Genomic DNA, 19,831 nt, shown 5'->3' with positions numbered 1-19,831 from the left:
ATGTGAGAATCGATCCTTGGAGACGCCCACGTTCGGAGAGTTTCACAGAGGTGGGTTACATAGACACTAGAAAGTTTTTTGCGTAGTTCTCCCCGAGTCTCCTATCCCGTTTTATTGTCAGCAGAACCTAGCCTCCTATCTAGGTTCAATTAATTGAAATCCAGCAGGTCTTCCAGCCTGTAAGTCCATCCCCGCCTCCTAAGGTGTAAGTCTCCTAAGAAAGTAGTTCAAGGTAAGTACTCCGTGTTGGAACAAATCACAAATTTTAAGTAATTTGTATTTTTCCTAACAGTACTTACCTCTAACTACTTTTGGGTTATTGCCCCGCCCATCCTTCCCTGAGTGTCTTACAGGAGTTCGATACCATAATTATCAAAAGCTTACTGACCCCCGAGACCTAGCTCCATGCTCTCGCACGCTGACCCGGGTCGCCTCAGGGCGAGTATCCATCCGCCACAGAGGGACCCACTATAGAAAACGGAGATAGGGGAAACTACACAAAATTCTGGTCGGTTGGGAGGAGAATCCCAGATACTCCTAAGAAAGTAGTTTGAGAGTATACTGTATATAGAGGCGGCTGGGTAACCCCCAGCCACCCTTGGCCTACCCACTCAAGTGATTAGGCAGGGTTGCCACCTTGCACTTTTAGTCTAATGGCCACCTTCCAGCCTTGCCGAAAGGTAATCCACATATATAAGTACAGATATATATTGGTTAAGGAAAAATACAAATTATCTCTAAATTTGTCATATTTCTAAGCTATAAAAACCTGAGTCCTTTACATTATATTTCCTCCTCATATACCCTTTTCAGCCCTTAGCCCAAAGGTCAGAACTGGCGTGATACAGTCGCACAGGCAGTTGGCTTCCTTTTTGAAAGATTCAATGGGTGTTTCAGCTCTGCTGAAGGCTTGGTCCATATTAAAGGACCAAGGTTTGTATAGCTAGGAAAAATACAAATTACTTGGAAAATTTACAATGCTTTGGGGATTCTAGAGTTCTATTAAATGCATAATTCAATGCATTTAACTTTGGATTTTTAATAATGAGGATTTTATGAGTGGTACAGTATGTTAGTGGTGTGATTTAAAAGGTTGTGTCTCAGGATATGCTCAGGATTGTAAAACTTTGATTAGATTAAGTAAGTGTTTTATGGCCAGCATGTATAGGAGGAAAGGCAAACTTTAGTTAAAGGATTATAAGAACAAGGGACAGAATTAATTAAAATAGGAATAAGAAAGAGTAGCAACAGTCTAATGATTAAATTGGAAATAAAATTATGGAAAACTTTCAAAGAATAGCATTCTACCAGTAAAGGGACAAAGTTTGATACATGTATAAAACCTCTGTTTCTCGGTGAAGTAGAGACAGGGACATTTAATGATATTTTGAGCTTTGCTAAATAAAATGCTAGTACAGTGAACCCTCGTTTATCGCGGTAGATAGGTTCCAGTCGCGGCCGCGATAGGTGAAAATCCGCGAAGTAGTGACACCATATTTACCTATTTATTCAACATGTATATTCAGACTTTTAAAACCTTCCCTTGTACGTAGTACTGTTAACAAACTACCCTTTAATGTACAGAACACTTAATGCATGTACTACAGTACCCTAAACTAAAACAGGCACAAATATTAAAGGTGATTTTATATCATGCATTTCCTAAACATGCTAAAAAGCACGATAAAAAATGGCAACCAATGTTTTGTTTACATTTATCTCTGATCATAATGTAGAAACAAACTGGAGGTAGAGCTTTGCTTATTACCCAGACATATTTCCCATACTTTTCCCTTAGAACTACATCACATCTTCCTACTTTAGATATATAGATATATATATATATATATATATATATATATATATGTGTGTGTATATATATATATATATATGTGTGTGTATATATATATATGTGTGTGTGTGTATATATATATATATGTGTGTGTGTGTATATATATATATATATATATTTATATGTATACACATATACATACCTACATATATACATAAATACATGCATACATATATATATATATATATATATTACTGTATATATATGGGTTATGGAAAAAATCCGCGAAGTGGTGAATCCGCGATGGTCGAACCGCGAAGTAGCGAGGGTTCACTGTAATCTAAAATAATTTTTCCCATAAGAAATAAAGGAAATTGACTCGTGATGCATTCCACATGTTAATAAATCCACAGAGTATACGCTCATTTTAAAAGCTTGTAATTGTAATTACTGTAATTTTAAAATTATAACCCCTAACATCAGAACTGAATACAAAATAATTCAATTTTAAATGGCATGGAAATTAGATGAAAAAGTTACTACATGGCAATAGTCCCTCTTAGTCTCCTGCTGTAGTTGGTGAAGGGTATCTGCATCATTTTTCATGGTGGGGTGATGGAGCATGTAGGCATTGTTATGGATGACTGGATTGATGCATGCCCACTTTGTAGAGCTTCCTGGCTTGGTGCACTTGGAAGAGGTTATAGTATTGTGAAATAAGCACTTTGAATGCTCTAATCCCTCTTGACAGTATGCCCACCTGATAAACTACCGCTACTTTTCCAGTTGGTATTGCAAGCTCTCATAGTACATATGCAAGCCCATTTTTTAACCTCAAATCATAATTACCCTAACATTGTCATTTTTCATTGTCTTTCAAAAGTTTTCAACCATTTCTCCTTCTACAAAATGCCTAATGTCGGTCATTTATCCCCTCTATAAGAAAATTATGATTCGAGACTTTCAGATAGTATTTCCTTACACTCTAGTAAATCTGCGCAGCACATGACAGTCTCGTTCGTGCAGTACTTGTCTACAAAAAATGCCCATGTGATGGGAAATTTTAGTTCGCAAGCTAATGTAATATTTGTAATCCAATTAAAATGTTTATACTTGTATTTATTCAGTAAACTGAGGTTCTACAGTACTTTATATGAAAAAGTAAATATTGAAATCATACAACTATTTAAGACTGCTTTACTGTAATTCATGATTAAAGTATGAGTATTGAGGAAGGAGCAGGAAATAAACCTGAAGAAATGAGATGTGTTAAGTACACTATGGTTGAAGTTTTTGGTTGAACATGAGAATGAGTTTTGAAAGATTAAGATCTAGCCAATTTCTAGAGTGTAATGCACTTATGAATATGTCTACAGTATACCTATGACTTCAAGGTTTTGTTTGTGACAATAGTTACGCTGGAAATGACCGAGTCTTCATACTTTTACTAAACTCCCTTTCCGACAAGTTCCCAATGCTGTTGTTTTTCATTTGTATTGTTATTTTGAATCCTTGATCACAACGCAGAATACAGAAATGGTCTTTGTTTTATCTTTGTATGCAAGCCTAATTATTTTTTTTTAATACAATACAAAAGTTAAACCCTGAACATTACGTAACTTCATCGTGTATGAGGGGAAACTCATCGTGTATGGGGGGAAACTTTCTATTTCAATTGACCAGCTTCTTTAGAATTCCTGGTTTTTTTTTGGAAACTAATATCAGTTAGGCACTTTACTAAAGATGAAGTTATGTGAAAGCTTGATAATCTGCCTTCCATCATACAGCAGTAACTTGCCAAACACGATGATGCTTCATGGTATTATATACCTGTAGTTATTTTTGGATATGTTATTTAAAGTGCATTACTCCAGCCTTCTGTCGTTTCTCACTGTATTTCTTTACAGTATTTTGTAGCAAGTGTTATAGGAAGGCTTTTTTGCTTTTTGAGATGATTTATGTTATTTCATGTTTTGGGTAAAGTAAGTGGTAACAGTGGATTTTCTTTTTTCCTTAAGATGCTCTTGTTGCTATGGAGAAAGCCATGAAAAGAGACGGAATCGACACTAATGATCGCCAGTTAGCATGTGCCAGAATAAATTCTCCAGAAGGTCAGGATTATTTGAAATCAATGTCTGCTGCTGCAAATTTTGCCTGGGTTAATCGTTCTTCTATGACCTTCTTGAGTCGTCAAGTAAGTGTGAGGTGATGTTTATTTAAGTTGGAATCTTTGGCTAAGTGTTTGTAGTATTGTATACATACATTATGAATAATTTTGCCTTGAGCAATTTTATGTGTTGTTTTCAGGCTTCAGAAGACATATGCATTAGCAGTTGTTTTATTAAGTTGAAGTATTGATTTGCTACAGTAAAGTTGTTAGAATGAATATACTTTTTAAGTTTCCTCGTGTCAATATCAACTTGTTGCTCTGAAGGTATTGATTTTTTATTATAGCTTAACTAAACTTGTTCTGACATCTACATTTTCAGAGAAAAAATGGGATCTGTAGCTCTAAATAAAACAGATTATGTGGGAACATATCATAAGTCACAAATATTTTTGATCTTTGATATGGTATATGGTATAATGTTACAGTATACTGTATGTAGATCATGTTTGTTCCGGCACTATACAAACCTTACTCTCTTTACATAGGAGTGTTATTTTGGCAATAGCCGAAAACAGCTGTTGAAGCAACTACCCTCTGGTGGTTAGCAAAAGGGGTTAATGGGGGTAGACCAACTATCCCGCTCACATAAGCATTAGTAAACAATCGTCACTTTTTGTTTTGGCTCGGTAGAGTAAAGACGTAGTCTTGCTCTTTTGTCAAAACCCTTATACTTATTATTATTATTATTATTATTATTATTTTTTTATTATTATTTTTTTAACCATTTCAGGATTAAAAGCATTTAGCCTAGAATTTTAGAATTCCCTTTTTTTTTTCTCTCTTTCAGATGGTGATCCTGGACTTCACTTTTGTGTGAACTCTGTTGCTTCCTTTGGCAAAGCAACTGCACCCACTCTCCCATTGCTGTACTCCTACCTTCCTTTGGGGCTTTTGGGTCTCCCCACTAAGGAATGGTTCTGGAAGTATTATAGTTTACTGCAGCACACTGCTTCTGCTCTCCCTCGTTCTTGTAGCTCTGGCATAGGACATTCAACTTGAACAAAGCTTTTTGATGAGAAGCAGAGAGCGCTGCCTGGAGGACTGCCTCCAGCTGTTGGTCAACTTTCCCTTCCAAGGGAGAGTTAACCTTCACCAGGTGTTGGGCAACTTTCCCTTTTGAGCCACTATCCAGCAATCTTTCCGCTTCCGAGGGAAAATTGCCAACAGGGGTTGGTCGACTTTCCCGCCCGCGGGAGAGACTGCCTTCGCCTGGATGGTTTCCCCCTTGGGCAATCAATCCAGCGGGAATTGGATTCATCCATGCTCCAATCTTGCGCATCAGACCAAAGCCCTTCAGAGCTTAGCAACAAATGAGTTAGGTGACTGCTTGCAGTTCCTGCTCATGGCCACTATACCCTCAGGGTAAAAAATTAGTCTCGTTGCAACTTTCCTTTGGGGTCTTTGCCGCAGATGGTGATGACTGCTGACCGCTCGTGGCCGCTTCCTCTCCGATCAACGAGTTGTAGGCATTAACTCTTTGGGTTTTTTGCCGACATCGTGCCTTTGGGCACAACAAAGCTCTTAGAACTTTGTGAGGTCAAGTCCTTGAGGACCTGTGCCTCACGGTTTAACACCTCTTTAAAAGTAGAAAACACTCGTAGCCTATATCTCTTCGGGGTTTCCTACATGGAGCTTTGTGAGGCCAAGCCTTTCCGGACCTGCGCCTTATGGTTTCAATTTCTTACAAGGGAGAAACAGCTGTCCTTCAAGTCCAGCACATCCTTTTTCGTTCCCTTTAGAGGGGATGACGTAAGGCTACTCACCAACCCCCTGTGGAGGTTAAAATGCGCATGATTACTGTACTTCGCAAAACCTTAGTTTTGCTGAGAAGCCGTGTGTAGTGTTGTGCACCCCCCCCCCCCCCCCACTAAGCCCTAGCAAGTTGGGTGGGCGAGTTCCTCTGCCTGACGAAGGTCTGCGTTGCTCGCCTTAGTACAGTAAGGTCCCAAATTATGTGAGTTTGAATTAAATGATTCCCCTATTTTTCAAAAATAAATTTTCTGTATCTGCCAAGCTGTTCAAAGTCTGCGAGTCAAGAACAACAAAATATATCAAATCTATTGTCTTTTCAAGTATATTGGAAGCCCTAAATACGGTGCTTAATAATAAATGTTACAAAACTATATTAACCTTACATCTTATCGACATAATTTCATAATAAATAGCCTATTTAAGGATAAAATTCCTCATCAACAATGAAATCAAATTCAACTGTGAGAGTCCAGCTGACAAAATGTAAACAGATTTGTGGTTACGTTCTCGGCAATCTTTATCTTTCTCTAACCTTTCGATAATTTTAATGGTAATGTTAATGATGGTATATTAAAGCATTATTTTTGTTTAGTATAGTATATATAAAAGCTTTATTTTTCTCTTCGTGTGTTCAAGGTTTTCACACGTAGGCTGGGTTCGTTTGTCGGCAGTGACTAGCCTAAACTTCGGTAATGAGTCGGCAATATTTTGTCATATTTTAAGCTGTATAGATTTCCTTTACAAAGATTTGTTTTGTATAGTACACGGTATAATTATAAAAAGAGAGAGAGAGAGAGAGAGAGAGAGAGAGAGAGAGATTGATTTGATGCCAGAAAACCTCTCTCTCTCTCTCTCTCTCTCTCTCTCTCTCTCTCTCTCTCTCTCTCTCTCTCTTTTAGCTTGAAATACGGCATCCGATTTCATCAGCAAACCACTATTTTTTTAGGAAACATCATTTTATTCTAGAAAATTGCTACTCTTCAAATAGTTAATTGCACTTTAAGAAAACATGTTCTTTTGTTTTTAAATTTCGGGTGTGTTTTAAAGATCAAGTATTCTGACTTCTTTTTGTTTTACTTTTGGCTGTTACCAGATCAGCAGATGTTTAGCTGCCACTCTCAATAATATGCGCTTACGAATACAGTAACAAAGTATTTTTTATACCATTTCTTAACTTGTTCAAACCATCTATACAGTTAATATTACATAAACACCAATGTGTTATAACCTATCATATTTTTTGTTTACTACAGTGGGGTAGAATACGATATTTTTTCGTCCCCTTGTTATGGCATTTTCACCTTACGGCATCAAATTCCAAAATTCAAACTTGCCGGTCGGTACGCGTACGACTGTGCGAGTCACTCGCCTACCACCACGCTCATACGTCACTGCATGCGTCATTAAGAAGCTGGTCTGCTATTGGTCGGCGTCACGGCGTCACTAGGATGCCGATACGCTATTGGCCGAAATCCCTCCCACAATGCCTGAGAGAGATGCTGCCTCTCTTTCTCTTTGTTAATCGTGCGCTCAGTTCAGAATCTCGTGTGTGTTTCGTAGACTTGATCTCGTGTGAGTGCTTGCGATATCGTATTTTTTGTGCATTTTAGTGCTTAATTCCAACTTTAATTCTTTAGCCATGGGTCCCAAGACTGCTAGTGATGTTAAAGGGAGACGTAAGAAGATGATTACTATGGAAACGAAGCTAGAGATAATAAAGAAATACGAAGAAGGCATGCGCATCGTTACCCTCGCTAGTACATATGGCCGTAACCAGTCAACGATTGGTACAATCATCAAGAACAAGGAAGCCATTAAAGCAAGTAAGTCTTTTAAAGGCATGACTGTTGCCAGTGGAAGGACCTCAATCAACAACGAGATGGAGAGACTCCTTCTACTATGGATTAAAGAGAAGGAAATCGCTGGTGATACACTCACACAATCGGTAATTTCGCACAAGGCGAGCGCCATCTTCGCCGATCTTGTGGAAGCCCAGAGAGACGGCGGAGACGAACGAACGTCGTAGCAAGCCCCCCAAGAGTTCAAGGCTTCTCATGGGTGGTTTGATCACTTTAGGAAGAGGACTGGTATTCACTCAGTTGTCAGGCATGGAGATGCGGCCAGTTCTGACAAGAAAGCAGCAGAAGAATTCCTTAAGAAGTTTGAGAAATTAATTTCCAGAGAAGGCTACATTCCTCAGCAAGTGTTTAACTGTGATGAAACTGGCCCTTTCTGGAAGAAAATGCCCCGTCGTACATATATCACAGCAGAAGAAAAGAAACTTCCTGGCCATAAACTGATGAAGTACAGGCTTACCCTCGCATTTTGTACAAATGCCAGTGGGGACTTAAAGATTAAGCCCCTACTGGTGTACCACTCAGAGAATCCTCGTGCCTTCAGGGCACAAAATATCATGAAGGATAGGCTCTCAGTATTTTGGAGGTCTAATGCCAAGGCCTGGGTCATGAGGACCATACTTATTGAGTTGGTAAACGTCTGCTTTGGTCCTGCTGTCAAGAAATTTTTAGAAGAGAACAATCTTCCTCTAAAATGTCTCCTGGTACTGGACAATGCATCTGCTCACCCTCCTGGCCTCGAGGCCAACATACATCCTGACTTCTTCTTCATCAAGGTTCTCTATCTGCCACCGAACACCACCCCTCTCCTCCAGCCTATGGACCAGCAAGTGATTGCCAACTTCAAGAAGCTTTACACGAAGCATCTGTTCAGAAGATGCTTCGAAGTGACCGAAAGCACTCAACTCACCCCCCCCGTGAATTTTGGAAGGGGCATTTTGACATCGTTTAATGCCTGAAGATGATCGATAAAGCTTGGAATGAGGTTTCACGGCGCACCTTGAACTCCTCGTGGAAGAAACTGTGGCCAGCTGTTGTGGCAGAACACGACTTCAAAGGTTTTGAACCCTCAACCGAAGACGAGGCCGTTGATGATCCTGCCCCTGAGGGTGATGTTGAGGAAATAATTTCAATCGGTAGGTCCATGGGGCTTGTTGTCGATGAGGCTGACGTCGATAACCTTATGAACTGAAGACTTGAAGGAGTTGTAGGCAATGCAGTTGACCATCATTCAAGAAGAGCACCACTCTAGTGGTGGCGAGGACGTGGGGAGACTGAAGAAACAACATTGGCAGAAATAAGGGAAGCTATCGGTTGGTATGAAAACCTTACGAGATTCATTGAAAAAAAACACCCAGAAAAACTTCACACAGGTCGTCTTATGGAGTCATCAGAAACAGGCTTCTTTGGATGAATATTTCTCCAAAAGAGAAGTGTCAGAAAGCAAAGATGATGTAAGTGATTTTAGTAAAAAAGCTAAAAAAGAGTAAATCGAAGATGAAGTAGTGCTACTGTATGAAATTAAGTTCTAAAAAAAAAAATATGAAAAAAAATTCAAAAGACAAAAATAATAAAAAAAAAGCATTTTTAATTCTAAGTGTTTAATAAGAATAAATTTATTATTAAGTGTAACATAATTAGCATTGATACGTTTTTATATCTGCCGTCTCCTCCCCCCTCTGCCTCCACCCACTACCAGCTCAAGTCACGTCACTCCAGAGGTAAATAAAATTTAATTTTTCCTTTACAGTATAGTATATAATTTTTATTTATAATGTTATTTAATTATATACTGTACAGTACATGGATATTATATATAAGTACTGTAGTAAAGTACTTACTATACTATTTTGTTACTAATTTTTAATATGTATATAAAATTTTGATGTTTTTATCTGGGGTTTTGCACGCATTAGCTATTCTATTGCCCGCCATACGACATTTTCACCATACGATACCAACTCCGAAACTGATTAATGCCGTATGGCGGGGGTCTACTGTACATTTAAAACTCCTCTCTCTCTCTTTCTAACAAGTAAAATCTTTGTTGTATCACAAAGTTTCAGTTATATTAAAAATTAATGATTCAATTTTCCTTACTTTCTCCAATCTCGCACCATCTCTGTCATATCGAACGTTTAACGATAACTTAATTGTTCGATGACTTTGAAAACCGGCCTAGTACTTTCTTCTTTTATTTTTTTTTCAGATGGTTCCATAATTGAGGAGGGTACAAGTTGACTTTTAACTGAAGTTAGGAAAAGTATTTTAACTGAAGTTAGGAAAAGTATTTTGGATATGGAATTTATAGATTTATCGTAAATTATCATTCTGTCATTAGCGGCAGTTTGTTATTGTTGATTAAACGCAAAAAAAAAGTTTTCCTGCTTTGCTTCGTATGTAGGAATTGATATGGATACAGTAAGTAAAATATTCGTAATAACATAATATTTACTAAAAGCTTTTAATATCATTAGTTATCACTTTGATCATGCGTGTTTAAGGCGTTTGTTTGTTTATTACGATCGAAGATGGAGCGTACAGTAAACAAATGGAAGGTTTCCATTTCAGGCGGCGTCTTTAAGAAAAATATTGTATAAATGGCATTCATTTCGAAGTTATAAGAAAAAATTAAGTAGAACAGCATTAGTAATAACCAAATCATCATATAATCAATGCTTAGTAAGATAGCTGTTGATGCAAAAACTAACCTATACAGTACACAGATGTGTAAATGCATTCGTTTCTTTGTTATGATCAGAAATGTGTATACAAAACAATGGTTGTCGTTTTTTATTGTGCTTTTTGGCGTGTTTAGGAAACGCAGATGACATAGAATCGCCTTATTTTTGATAATTTTGGATTCTCAATGATACAACAAAAGCCAGTCTATACAGTGATGGTAATGCTATACGACCAGTCGTCTTATATACAATAGATATGACAAACTTATTAAATTTTTTCCATATTTTAGGTTGTTATAACAGGAAATATGCGGTATTTAGTCATCCTGGTTGTAATTTTAACCATTTTCAAGATGTTAGAACTTGAAAGTATATTAAATGTTTGATTTATTTACAAGAACAATTTAATATTATAAAAAAATACAGTATAGTACTTAGAAACTTTTGGAAATGGGTAGTAAACTTGTTTGAATAGGCAAGTTGCTGGTTGCTATGGCCCTGATGGAATTATTTCTGTTAGTTGTGTGTTTCGAAATATGCAATTTTCCATTTATGTGGGGTCATTGATCGACTAAATTCTCACATAATTCGGGACCCTACTGTACCCAATGCAAGTTTGCGAGACCCTTCTTCAGTAGCGCGCAGAGCCTCAGCTTACTGTTGATTCAAGTACTCACTACTTAAGTAGTGCACACTTACATTACCTGTATCTATCCTTGCAGGTAAAAGTCCTCTCTCTCCTCACCAGTGTTTGCTAGCGCCCAGTAGCATTTGTTAACAAACGCCAGCACTCGCTAGTGTTTGCTGACAAACCTGGACAAAAGTGCCTAGTATTTGTGTTCTTGACATTTAGGGCCAACAAACCCCCTTTCCTGATGAGGTTTACACAACTACAGATATAACGCTAACATCCCATAAAGACTGAAAAGAACTTTTTTAGTTGTTTATGCCTGCTCGCCAAGAAAAAACCTCAGAGTTATTGCCGCAGATATGGTTTACTGGCGATTGCTTACAGCTCCCACATGCCATCATTGGGCTCCCTGGGCACAAGTATCGTTAGATGCCGAAATTTATGAAACATAATCCTTCGGGCTTGTTTTGCCTATGGAATGGAGTGCTCTTTGGAGCACTCACACAACGGGCTAGTGAGACATGCCCTTGAAAAGTTATTTTTTACAAGCCTTTTGTCCCAAGGTAATAGTGTCAGCTTCTGCTTAGGTTTATGAGCAATAGCAAGCAAGTATTCACTTACAACGACGCTTTTCCCACCCACAAGGCGGGCAGGCAAACATTTCATAACAATGTAGTTGTTCCGTAACTGGAATACAAACCACGCTATTTAATAGGGGAGGTATTACTTTCGGCGCAGCTAAAATGACGAGCCATTAAAATTTAACGAGGGTTTACTACCCACACCGCTAGTTAGCGGGGGGTAGGGGAGGGTAGCTTGCTACCCCTCCCCTCACACACACCTGTGCTTGAGCTCACTTTACTTTTGGCTCGGAGCGAGAACGGTTGTTTCCTCTCTCTCTCCACGCCTATTTTGGACTGCCATTAATTTTTGTCTTTTTACTTACTTTTTCTTATACTTGTAAATATATATATATAAACATTCTTAATGTTTATGTATATATATGTGTATAGAAATGTAGTAAGTTTTCTTTTCAGTGTTTGTGCTGTGTGTGTGATATACGACAACGTCACTTGCGTAGTAGCAAGGCCAGCACAGTTCCACTTCGTGGGGAACGGCCTCTCCCTCTCTGGTCCATCGGTCTTCCCTCTCGTTCGCGAGAGAGGCCACTCATAGAGACTCCTCGTCGGAGGATCGCTAATGCTAAGGTCAGCTTGCTGATCCACCGCCCCTAACGGGCGTCATCACGAGTGTCTTCAAGTCTCTTCTACGAAGTGTCACCTCTCTCGTTTGCGAGAGAGGCCACTCATAGAAACTCTTCGGAGGATCGCTACTGATAAGGTCAGCTTGCTGATCCAACGGCCCTAAGGGGCGTCATCACGAGTGTATTCAAGTCTCTTCAACGAAGTAGTCACCTCTCTCGTTCGCGGGAGAGGCCTTTCATAGAGAAACCTCCTCGGAGGATCAAGCAGACCTTCCAGTGACCTACCGATCTACCAGCGCAACCTTGTGCTGCAACGTAGTCCTTTGGACTTTGGTCCCGGACTCTAACACGGACCTCTTACGGTCCCATCGGTGGATGCTCGCCCTTCCAAAGGGCACATCCCAGTTCCTGATCGTCCTGCCAGCTGACCTACCGATATACCAGCGCAACCTTGCGCTGCAACGAAGGACTTCGGTCCTGGACTCTAAAGCAGACCCGCTTACGGTCCCCCATCGGGGATGATCGCCCTTTTTTAAAGGGCACATCCCAGTTCCTGATCGTCCTGCCAGCTGACCCTCCAACCTACTAGCGCCACCTTCGCGCGCAAGCGCCGACGATCTTCTGCGTGCGGGTACCGATGGTCTCCCGCACGCGCGCTCACTGACATTCTTCCGCGCGCGGGTACCGACGGTCTCACGCGCGCGTGCCGATAGTCTTCTGCTCCAGCGCGTGCCGATAGTCTTCTGCTCCAGCGCGTGCCGATAGTCTTCCGCGCCAGCTCGTGCCGATAGTCTTCCGCGCCAGCGCGCGCCGACAATCTTGTACGCGTGCGCGTGCCAACAGTCTTGTACGCGCGCACGCGCCGACGATCTTCCGCGCGCACGCGCCGACGATCTTCCGCGCGCACGCGCCGACGATTTTCCGCGCGCACGCGCCGACGATCTTCCGCGCCCACGCGCCGACGATCTTCCGCGCGCACGCGCCGACGATCTTCCGCGCGCACGCGCCGACGATCTTCCGCGCGCACGCGCCGACGATCCGCGCGCAGGTGCCCATGGTCTCCCGCGTGTTTGTCGATGATTGTCCACGCGCGCCAGCGCCAACAAGTGCGCAAGCGCCAATGCTCTTAAGCGCGCTTCATAGTCTTGCACGCGCGCGGCAACAGTTCCGCGCGCATGGCCGACTTTCTTCTCCACGCGAGCACCTAGGGTCTCCCGCACACGCACCAACAGTATTGCGCGTGTGCGTGCCGACTTTCTTCTGAGCGCGGGCGCCGATGGTATTCTGCACATGCGCCAATAGTCTACCGTGCAAGCGCACCGACGGCCTTACGTGCGGGCGCTCCGACGGCCTTTGCGTGTGCGCGCTATAATAATCTTGGGTGCAAGCACACAGCCTTCCGTGCGCTCCGATGGTCTTCAACGTGCGGGTGCCGATGGTCTTCCGCACACACGCGCCAACAATCTCCACGTAGTACTCTCACACACGCGCCAATGCTCCCACTCTTGCAAAAACTACACAGTGCCTTACGGCGCGCCAGCGATTTTCCTCACTTTCCTGCGCCCTCCTGCGCGGTTATGGTTCCCGGATTCATACGCCAGCTCTTGCCAAAGAGTCAAGGCTCGCAGATCCAATGCACCAGCTCTTGTCTAAGAACCAGCGCTTGCCTGCTCTCCAGGCAGATATTAAGCACCAGCACCATCCTGTGTGCCATCGCTCCAGACTCACCTACACACTCGCGCAATTGTCAGTAAAAAGGAGTGAAACTTTTTGGACAGGTCACCATTGCCCCATTCCTCCCCGCAAGCTCATAAACATTGCCACCGGGAAAAGAGGAATAAGGCTCCACAGAAGGATTCAAGACCCCGAAGATTCCATCCTACAAGGGAATCGAATCGAGGAATCCTTGGTCCTTGTCTCTTCTAAAGTTTCTTTTTTCCTTGACAGACCCGCGGCAGCAAACAGGAAAGCATCAACAGACTGATCTCTAGATCACTGTTTGCTGATCGCTAGGTCGCCGATCACCAGATCGCCAATTGCTAGCTCAATGCTGATCTGTGACCTCTAGTCCCTCCAATGACTAACGATCTCCGATTGCTAGTGATTACCCAGTCATCAGCTTGCTGATCACTAGATCACCGATGGGCAGCTCATCTTTCTTCGATCATTGAACTCAGCTCGCTGATCTCTGACCAGCCCATCTTCAGCTTGCTCATCTCTGACCAAACAGGGGGATCATAATCAGCTGGCTGATCTCGAACTCACCATCGGCGCACAGACCACCGATTCATGGTCATTGGTTATTTGCCAGAAGTTCGTGACTCGAACTTACTACTCAAACGTTCCTGTAGTTCCTAGATCAGAAGTTATACAACATACTTCAAGCTACTGGCCGTTTGCCAACAGGGAACTTCTTGCGAGCACACTCCAACTGCACAGTATCCACGATACCCAACGGTTAACCATTGATTAACATTCGCCAGATTAATTCTATTCTAAGGAGTAGCATCAATCCCATCAGGGCGCGTGGTAAGGCTAAGCGTGGCCTTCCTTCTAAAGAAATTCTCTCTCAGAGAAGAATCCTTACACTGGATATTGCTCCTGTTCCTTTACGACATGAGTCAAGACTCCAGTGTCGACAATCTTCCATACAAAAGGATTACCAAGGAGCTGTCCCTTTGGGTCGATGTCCACTCCATGTTGGAGTTCGATCGAGGGTTAAGACCTCAGGTCTTTATTTGCACACTGGACCCTAAGGACACTTACTCCCAGGTCCAAACCATCCATCTAGGAAGGTTGGAAGATTCAGTCTAGACAAACAAGAAACACCAGTTCAAGTCACCGTTCTTCGGACACACTTTTGCTTTCTAATATGTAAAGTGAATCTGTTTACCTCAAGTTTATAGGGTAGGGAAACATTTATGAGCAACTGCCTGTAATTTTTTTTTTTTTTTTATGACAAACATTTGATTGTCAGAAAATTTATTTCTGCTGCCTGTATGCTGCAATAACTAGTAGGAGCTGTCTGAAGATATAATGACTCCATAGTCTGACTTTTAATACTTTTTTTAATTATTTTTTTATAGGTCCAGTTATGGCCAATTTTCCTAATTGAGACATTCGTTAGAAATTATGTGTTATTAGGATTTAATTTTTTTATGTTCACAAGGATAAACTTTTATCTATAGTTTGATTTAAAATTACTTGCATTCCTCATGAAAACTGAATGTTGTCAAGACTAGAATCCTCAGTAAGGGTATGAATTAGCTTTACTGGTTACGGTGATTCATACATTATCCTTATCATTATTAGGTAAGCTACAACCCTAGTTGGAAAAGCAAGATGCTATAAGCCTAAGGGCACCAACAGGAAAAAATAACCCAGTGAGGAAAGGAAATAAATAAATATGAGAAATAATTAACAATTAATAAAATATTTTAAAAATAGTAACGTCAAAACTGATGTTTCATATATAAACTATAAAAAACCTTATTTCAGCCTGATCAACATAAAAGCATTTGCAGCAAGTGTGAACTTTTGAAGGTCTACCAATTCAACTACCCGATTAGGAGGATCATTCCACATCTTGGTCACAGTTACAATAAAACTAATAGAATACTGTTTTGTATTGAACCTCATGATGGAGAAGGCATGACTATAAGAATTAACTGCATGCCTAGTATTACGAACAGGATGGAACTGTCCAGGAAGATCTGAATGTAAAGGATGATCAGAATTATAAAAAGTTCTTATGTAACATGCATAATGAACTAATTGAATGACAGTGCCAGAGATTAATATCTAGATCTGGAATAAGAATTTTAATAGGCATTAAGTTCCTGTCCAACAAATTAAGATGAGAATCAGCAACTGAAGACCAGACATGAAAACAATACTCAAAACCAGGTAGAATGAAAGAATTAAAAGACTTCTTCAAAGTAGATTGATCACCGAAAATCTTGAAAGACTTTCTCAATAAGCCAATTTTTTGTGCATTGAAGAAGGCACATACCTAATGTGTTTCTCAAAAGTAAATTTGCTGTCAAGAATCACACCGAAAGTTTAAAAAGTGGCATACAGGGTACTGAGTTAATATTATTATTATTATTATTATTATTATTATTATTATTATTATTACTTGCTAAGCTACAACCCCAGTTGGAAAAGCAGGATGCTACAAGCCCAGGGGCCCCAACAGGGAAAACAGCCTAGTGAGGAAAGGAAACAAGGAAAAATAAAATATTTCAAGAACAATAACATTAAAATTAATATTTCCTATATAAACTATAAAAACTTTAACAAAACAAGAGGAAGAGAAATTAGATAGAACAGTGTTCCCAAGTGTACCCTCAAGCAAGAGAACTCAAGACAGTGAAAGACCATGGTACAGAGGCTATGGCACTACCCAAGACTAGAGAACAATGGTTTGATTTTAGAGTGTCCATCACCCAGAAGAGCTGCTTACCATTGCTAAAGAGTCTCTTCTACCCTTACCAAAAGGAAAGTAGCCACTGAACAATTACAGTGCATTAGTTAACCCCTTGGGTGAAGAAGAATTGTTTGGTAATCCCAGTGTTGTCAGGTGTAAAGAATATGCCAGACTATTTGGTGTATGTGTAGGCAAAGGGACAGAGAACCGTAACCAGAGAGAAGGATCGAAGGTAGTACTGTCTGGCCAGTCAAAGGACCCAATAACTCTTTAGCAGTAGTATCTCAATGGGTGGCTGGTGTTCTGGCCAACCTACCACCTATAAAGAAATATTATCAATGCTGAGATCTGGTTGTTGAGGAGTCACTGTCCCTGATCTACTTAAAACATACTTTGAGTTTGGTTAGGATTCAACTTCATGCTGCATAATTTGCACCATGTACTAATTTTAGCTAGATCTCTATCAACTGATTCAGCAACCCCAGATCTACATTCAGGAGATGGAATTGATGCAAAGAGTGTAGCATCATCTGCATATGCAACAAGCTTGATTTCTAGGGCAAACCACATGTTATGTGTATATAGTATGAAAAGTAATGGGCCAAGAATACTACCCTTAGGAATACCAGATTTCAAATTCCTATGCTCACTATGGTGCCCATCAACAACAACAACTTTGCAATCTATTACTTAAAAATTCAATAATGATGCTAAGAAATGACCCTTCCACTCCCAACTGTTTGAGTTTGAAAACAAGGATCTCATGATTAACACAGTCAAAGTCAAGGGCAATCATACAAACTTCCTGACCACAATCAAGGGATTTCTGTACAGCATTGGAGATTGTAAGAAGGGCATCACATGCTCCAAGGCCTTTACAAAAATCAAATTGCAAACTAAGGAACAGATGATTGCCTTCAGCAAACCTATTAAGACCTTTTGTCAAAAGGCATTCAAAAACTTTAGATAATATGGGAGTTATGGAAATTGGGCAGTAATGAGATGGACTTGAGCTATCACAAACACATTTACATAGTGGAGTAACATTACTCATTCTCCAACAAGTGCTAAAAGCTTCTCTTCTTGCTAACCTGCGCAAAATAACGGATAACTTTAGAGCTAAGAAATCTAGTTTTTATAAAAAAACAAAGGAAATATACCATTTGGGTCTACACCTCCATAAGCATCAAAGTCTACCAAGAAAGCTTTAATTTCACAAGATCGAAAAGCTAAAGTACTTGGAAAACAAAAATGAGGAAGATTAAGCTTCTCATTACTCTGTTTACTATCCAACACTTCAGCCAAAAAGGTTGTCTTTTCCTTTGGACAGTGAGTGACAGAGCCATCTGGTTCAAGTAAAGGAGGAACTGTTGCATCTACACTACACCAAAGAATGTCGATTTAACGGAGCATAAACTCCTAGTAAGTCTAAGCTGAGTATAGTTATTCCAAGTCAAATCTGATCTGTTAACCCTCCAAAGATGATAGGCCTCTTGCTTCTCCAAATAAGCACATCTACAATCATAGTTGATCCAGGGTTTCTCTATCACTCGGTATCTTAGCACATGATAAGGGATACGTCTATCAATTATGTTGACTAGATTCTTATTCAAATGGACAACAGGATCAACACTAGTATACAATTGTGACCAATGCAAGCCCAAATGATCACTCAAAATCCCATTCCAGTGGGCTTGAGATTTCATATAAATCTTACATGAGTATGATACATCAGGGACAGGCTACTCAATCTTCACTACTAAAGAAAGCAAGGCATGATCAGATGTCCCAACTGGAGAGCCAACCTTACTTGTTGTAACACCAGGGGACCTGGTGTATGCAAGGTCCAAGCAGTTACCAGACCTGTGAGTAGCTTCACGTATGATTTTCTCATAGCCTGATTCAGAGGCAAAATCTAAAGCTCTCTAAGCCATGGCGATCATTAGGAGAAACATAATTTAACCACTCCCTATGATGAGCATTGGAATCACCAACAAAGACTAAAGAGGCCTTTCTATCATCTTGTATCTTAGCCAAATGGTAAGAAGACAATCAAAGATAGAATCATCCATGTCTGGATTCCAGTAGATCGAACAGAAGTTCTTATACCTAACACAAACTTTTATTATCTGAATCTCATGACTTCCACATTCATAGCAGGACTTATGAGAAGCAGGGTACTCAGTCCTAATATACACCACCATTCCCCTAGCCTAGGAATGGCATCCCGTTTCAAAATTATTGGCTTCTTAAAACCAGTTATAAGGAGCTCAGATGAATGCCTTGTATTAGAAACCAAAGTTTCTGAGCACAAGAATATCATACTGTCTTCAGATTAGGGTTAAGGATTATGAAAAATGTTCCTGTAAATATTTTCTGTCGTATTCGGTATGAAACCACAACTGGTCTTTATATTTTAGCATTTTCTGTTATTGATGCTTCTATAACAAGAAATAACGTGTAAAGGGCAAAATTTTAAGACCGGTTTTAGCTGAAAAAAGTCAGGGTTAGCACATTACACGAGGGATACTTTTGGAATTAGGAAAATATTTATCATCTCCTCCTCTGTTGTGTTGTAGTTAGACTTTCTAATTGCATAAGGTTCATTAATAGGTTAGTAGTTCGGAAGGATTGACTTAAACTCATACAATATACTGTACTCATTTTAATTATTGCACACTGTATAGTTATATGTTTGAGTAAAATAAGAATATTTACTGGTAATTTTATCTTTATTTATTTATAGTACTGTACTTGGGCTCTGTTGTGTGAATCTGTTGGTAGGCTAGCCTAATTATCTGAAACCTAGAATTTTCCATATTTGTACCAGTAATTAATTTTCTACTTACATAGTAGTTAGGAAGGATTGACTTAACAGCGTATAATATGCTCAGTATAATTATACACTGTAATTTTAAGTCGACGAGGAATGTTTACATTATTTGCCAAGATATGGCAAATAATGGTGGTCATCCAAAACTTCAAAATTTGCAGGTTACTGGTATCTTACGATGGTGTGCACGATGGTGTACAGGAAAACAATGATGTAAACAAATTTAAACAGAGGAAAAACCTTTTATTTAATGAACTTGAAATTCACAGTAGTTAGTAGGTAAGCAGCAGCTGCTGTATAAAAATGGTCCTTTGCCATTTAAGGGATGCAGCAATCTGGTGTAAATAGTAGCATAGATGCCAAACAATTACTGCTGGTTATTGAGAAACATAATTTTATATAGCAGTTTGGAAGAATTTACTTAGAATCATGTATTTGTTACAATTATATAGTTGTATGTAAAGGTTAGTTTATTAAAAA

At 40.0% G+C, this 19,831-nt stretch overlaps 1 protein-coding gene across 2 annotated transcripts in view; it reads left to right on the top strand.

Moving 5' to 3' along the window:
- Nucleotides 1-19,831, top strand: part of RtcB (RtcB RNA ligase) — a 266,421-nt gene that overhangs the window by 213,812 nt on the left and 32,778 nt on the right. For both annotated transcript variants that reach the window (XM_068346064.1, XM_068346063.1), the window contains one exon: nucleotides 3,811-3,986. In XM_068346064.1, the coding sequence (XP_068202165.1) occupies nucleotides 3,811-3,986 (176 nt within the window). The remainder of the gene's footprint in view (nucleotides 1-3,810; nucleotides 3,987-19,831) is intronic.

Source organism: Palaemon carinicauda, chromosome 22 (assembly GCF_036898095.1).
Source record: "Palaemon carinicauda isolate YSFRI2023 chromosome 22, ASM3689809v2, whole genome shotgun sequence".
In the NCBI taxonomy this organism is placed as follows: Eukaryota; Metazoa; Arthropoda; class Malacostraca; order Decapoda; family Palaemonidae; genus Palaemon; species Palaemon carinicauda.
This window is presented reverse-complemented; position numbering and strand designations above follow the sequence as displayed.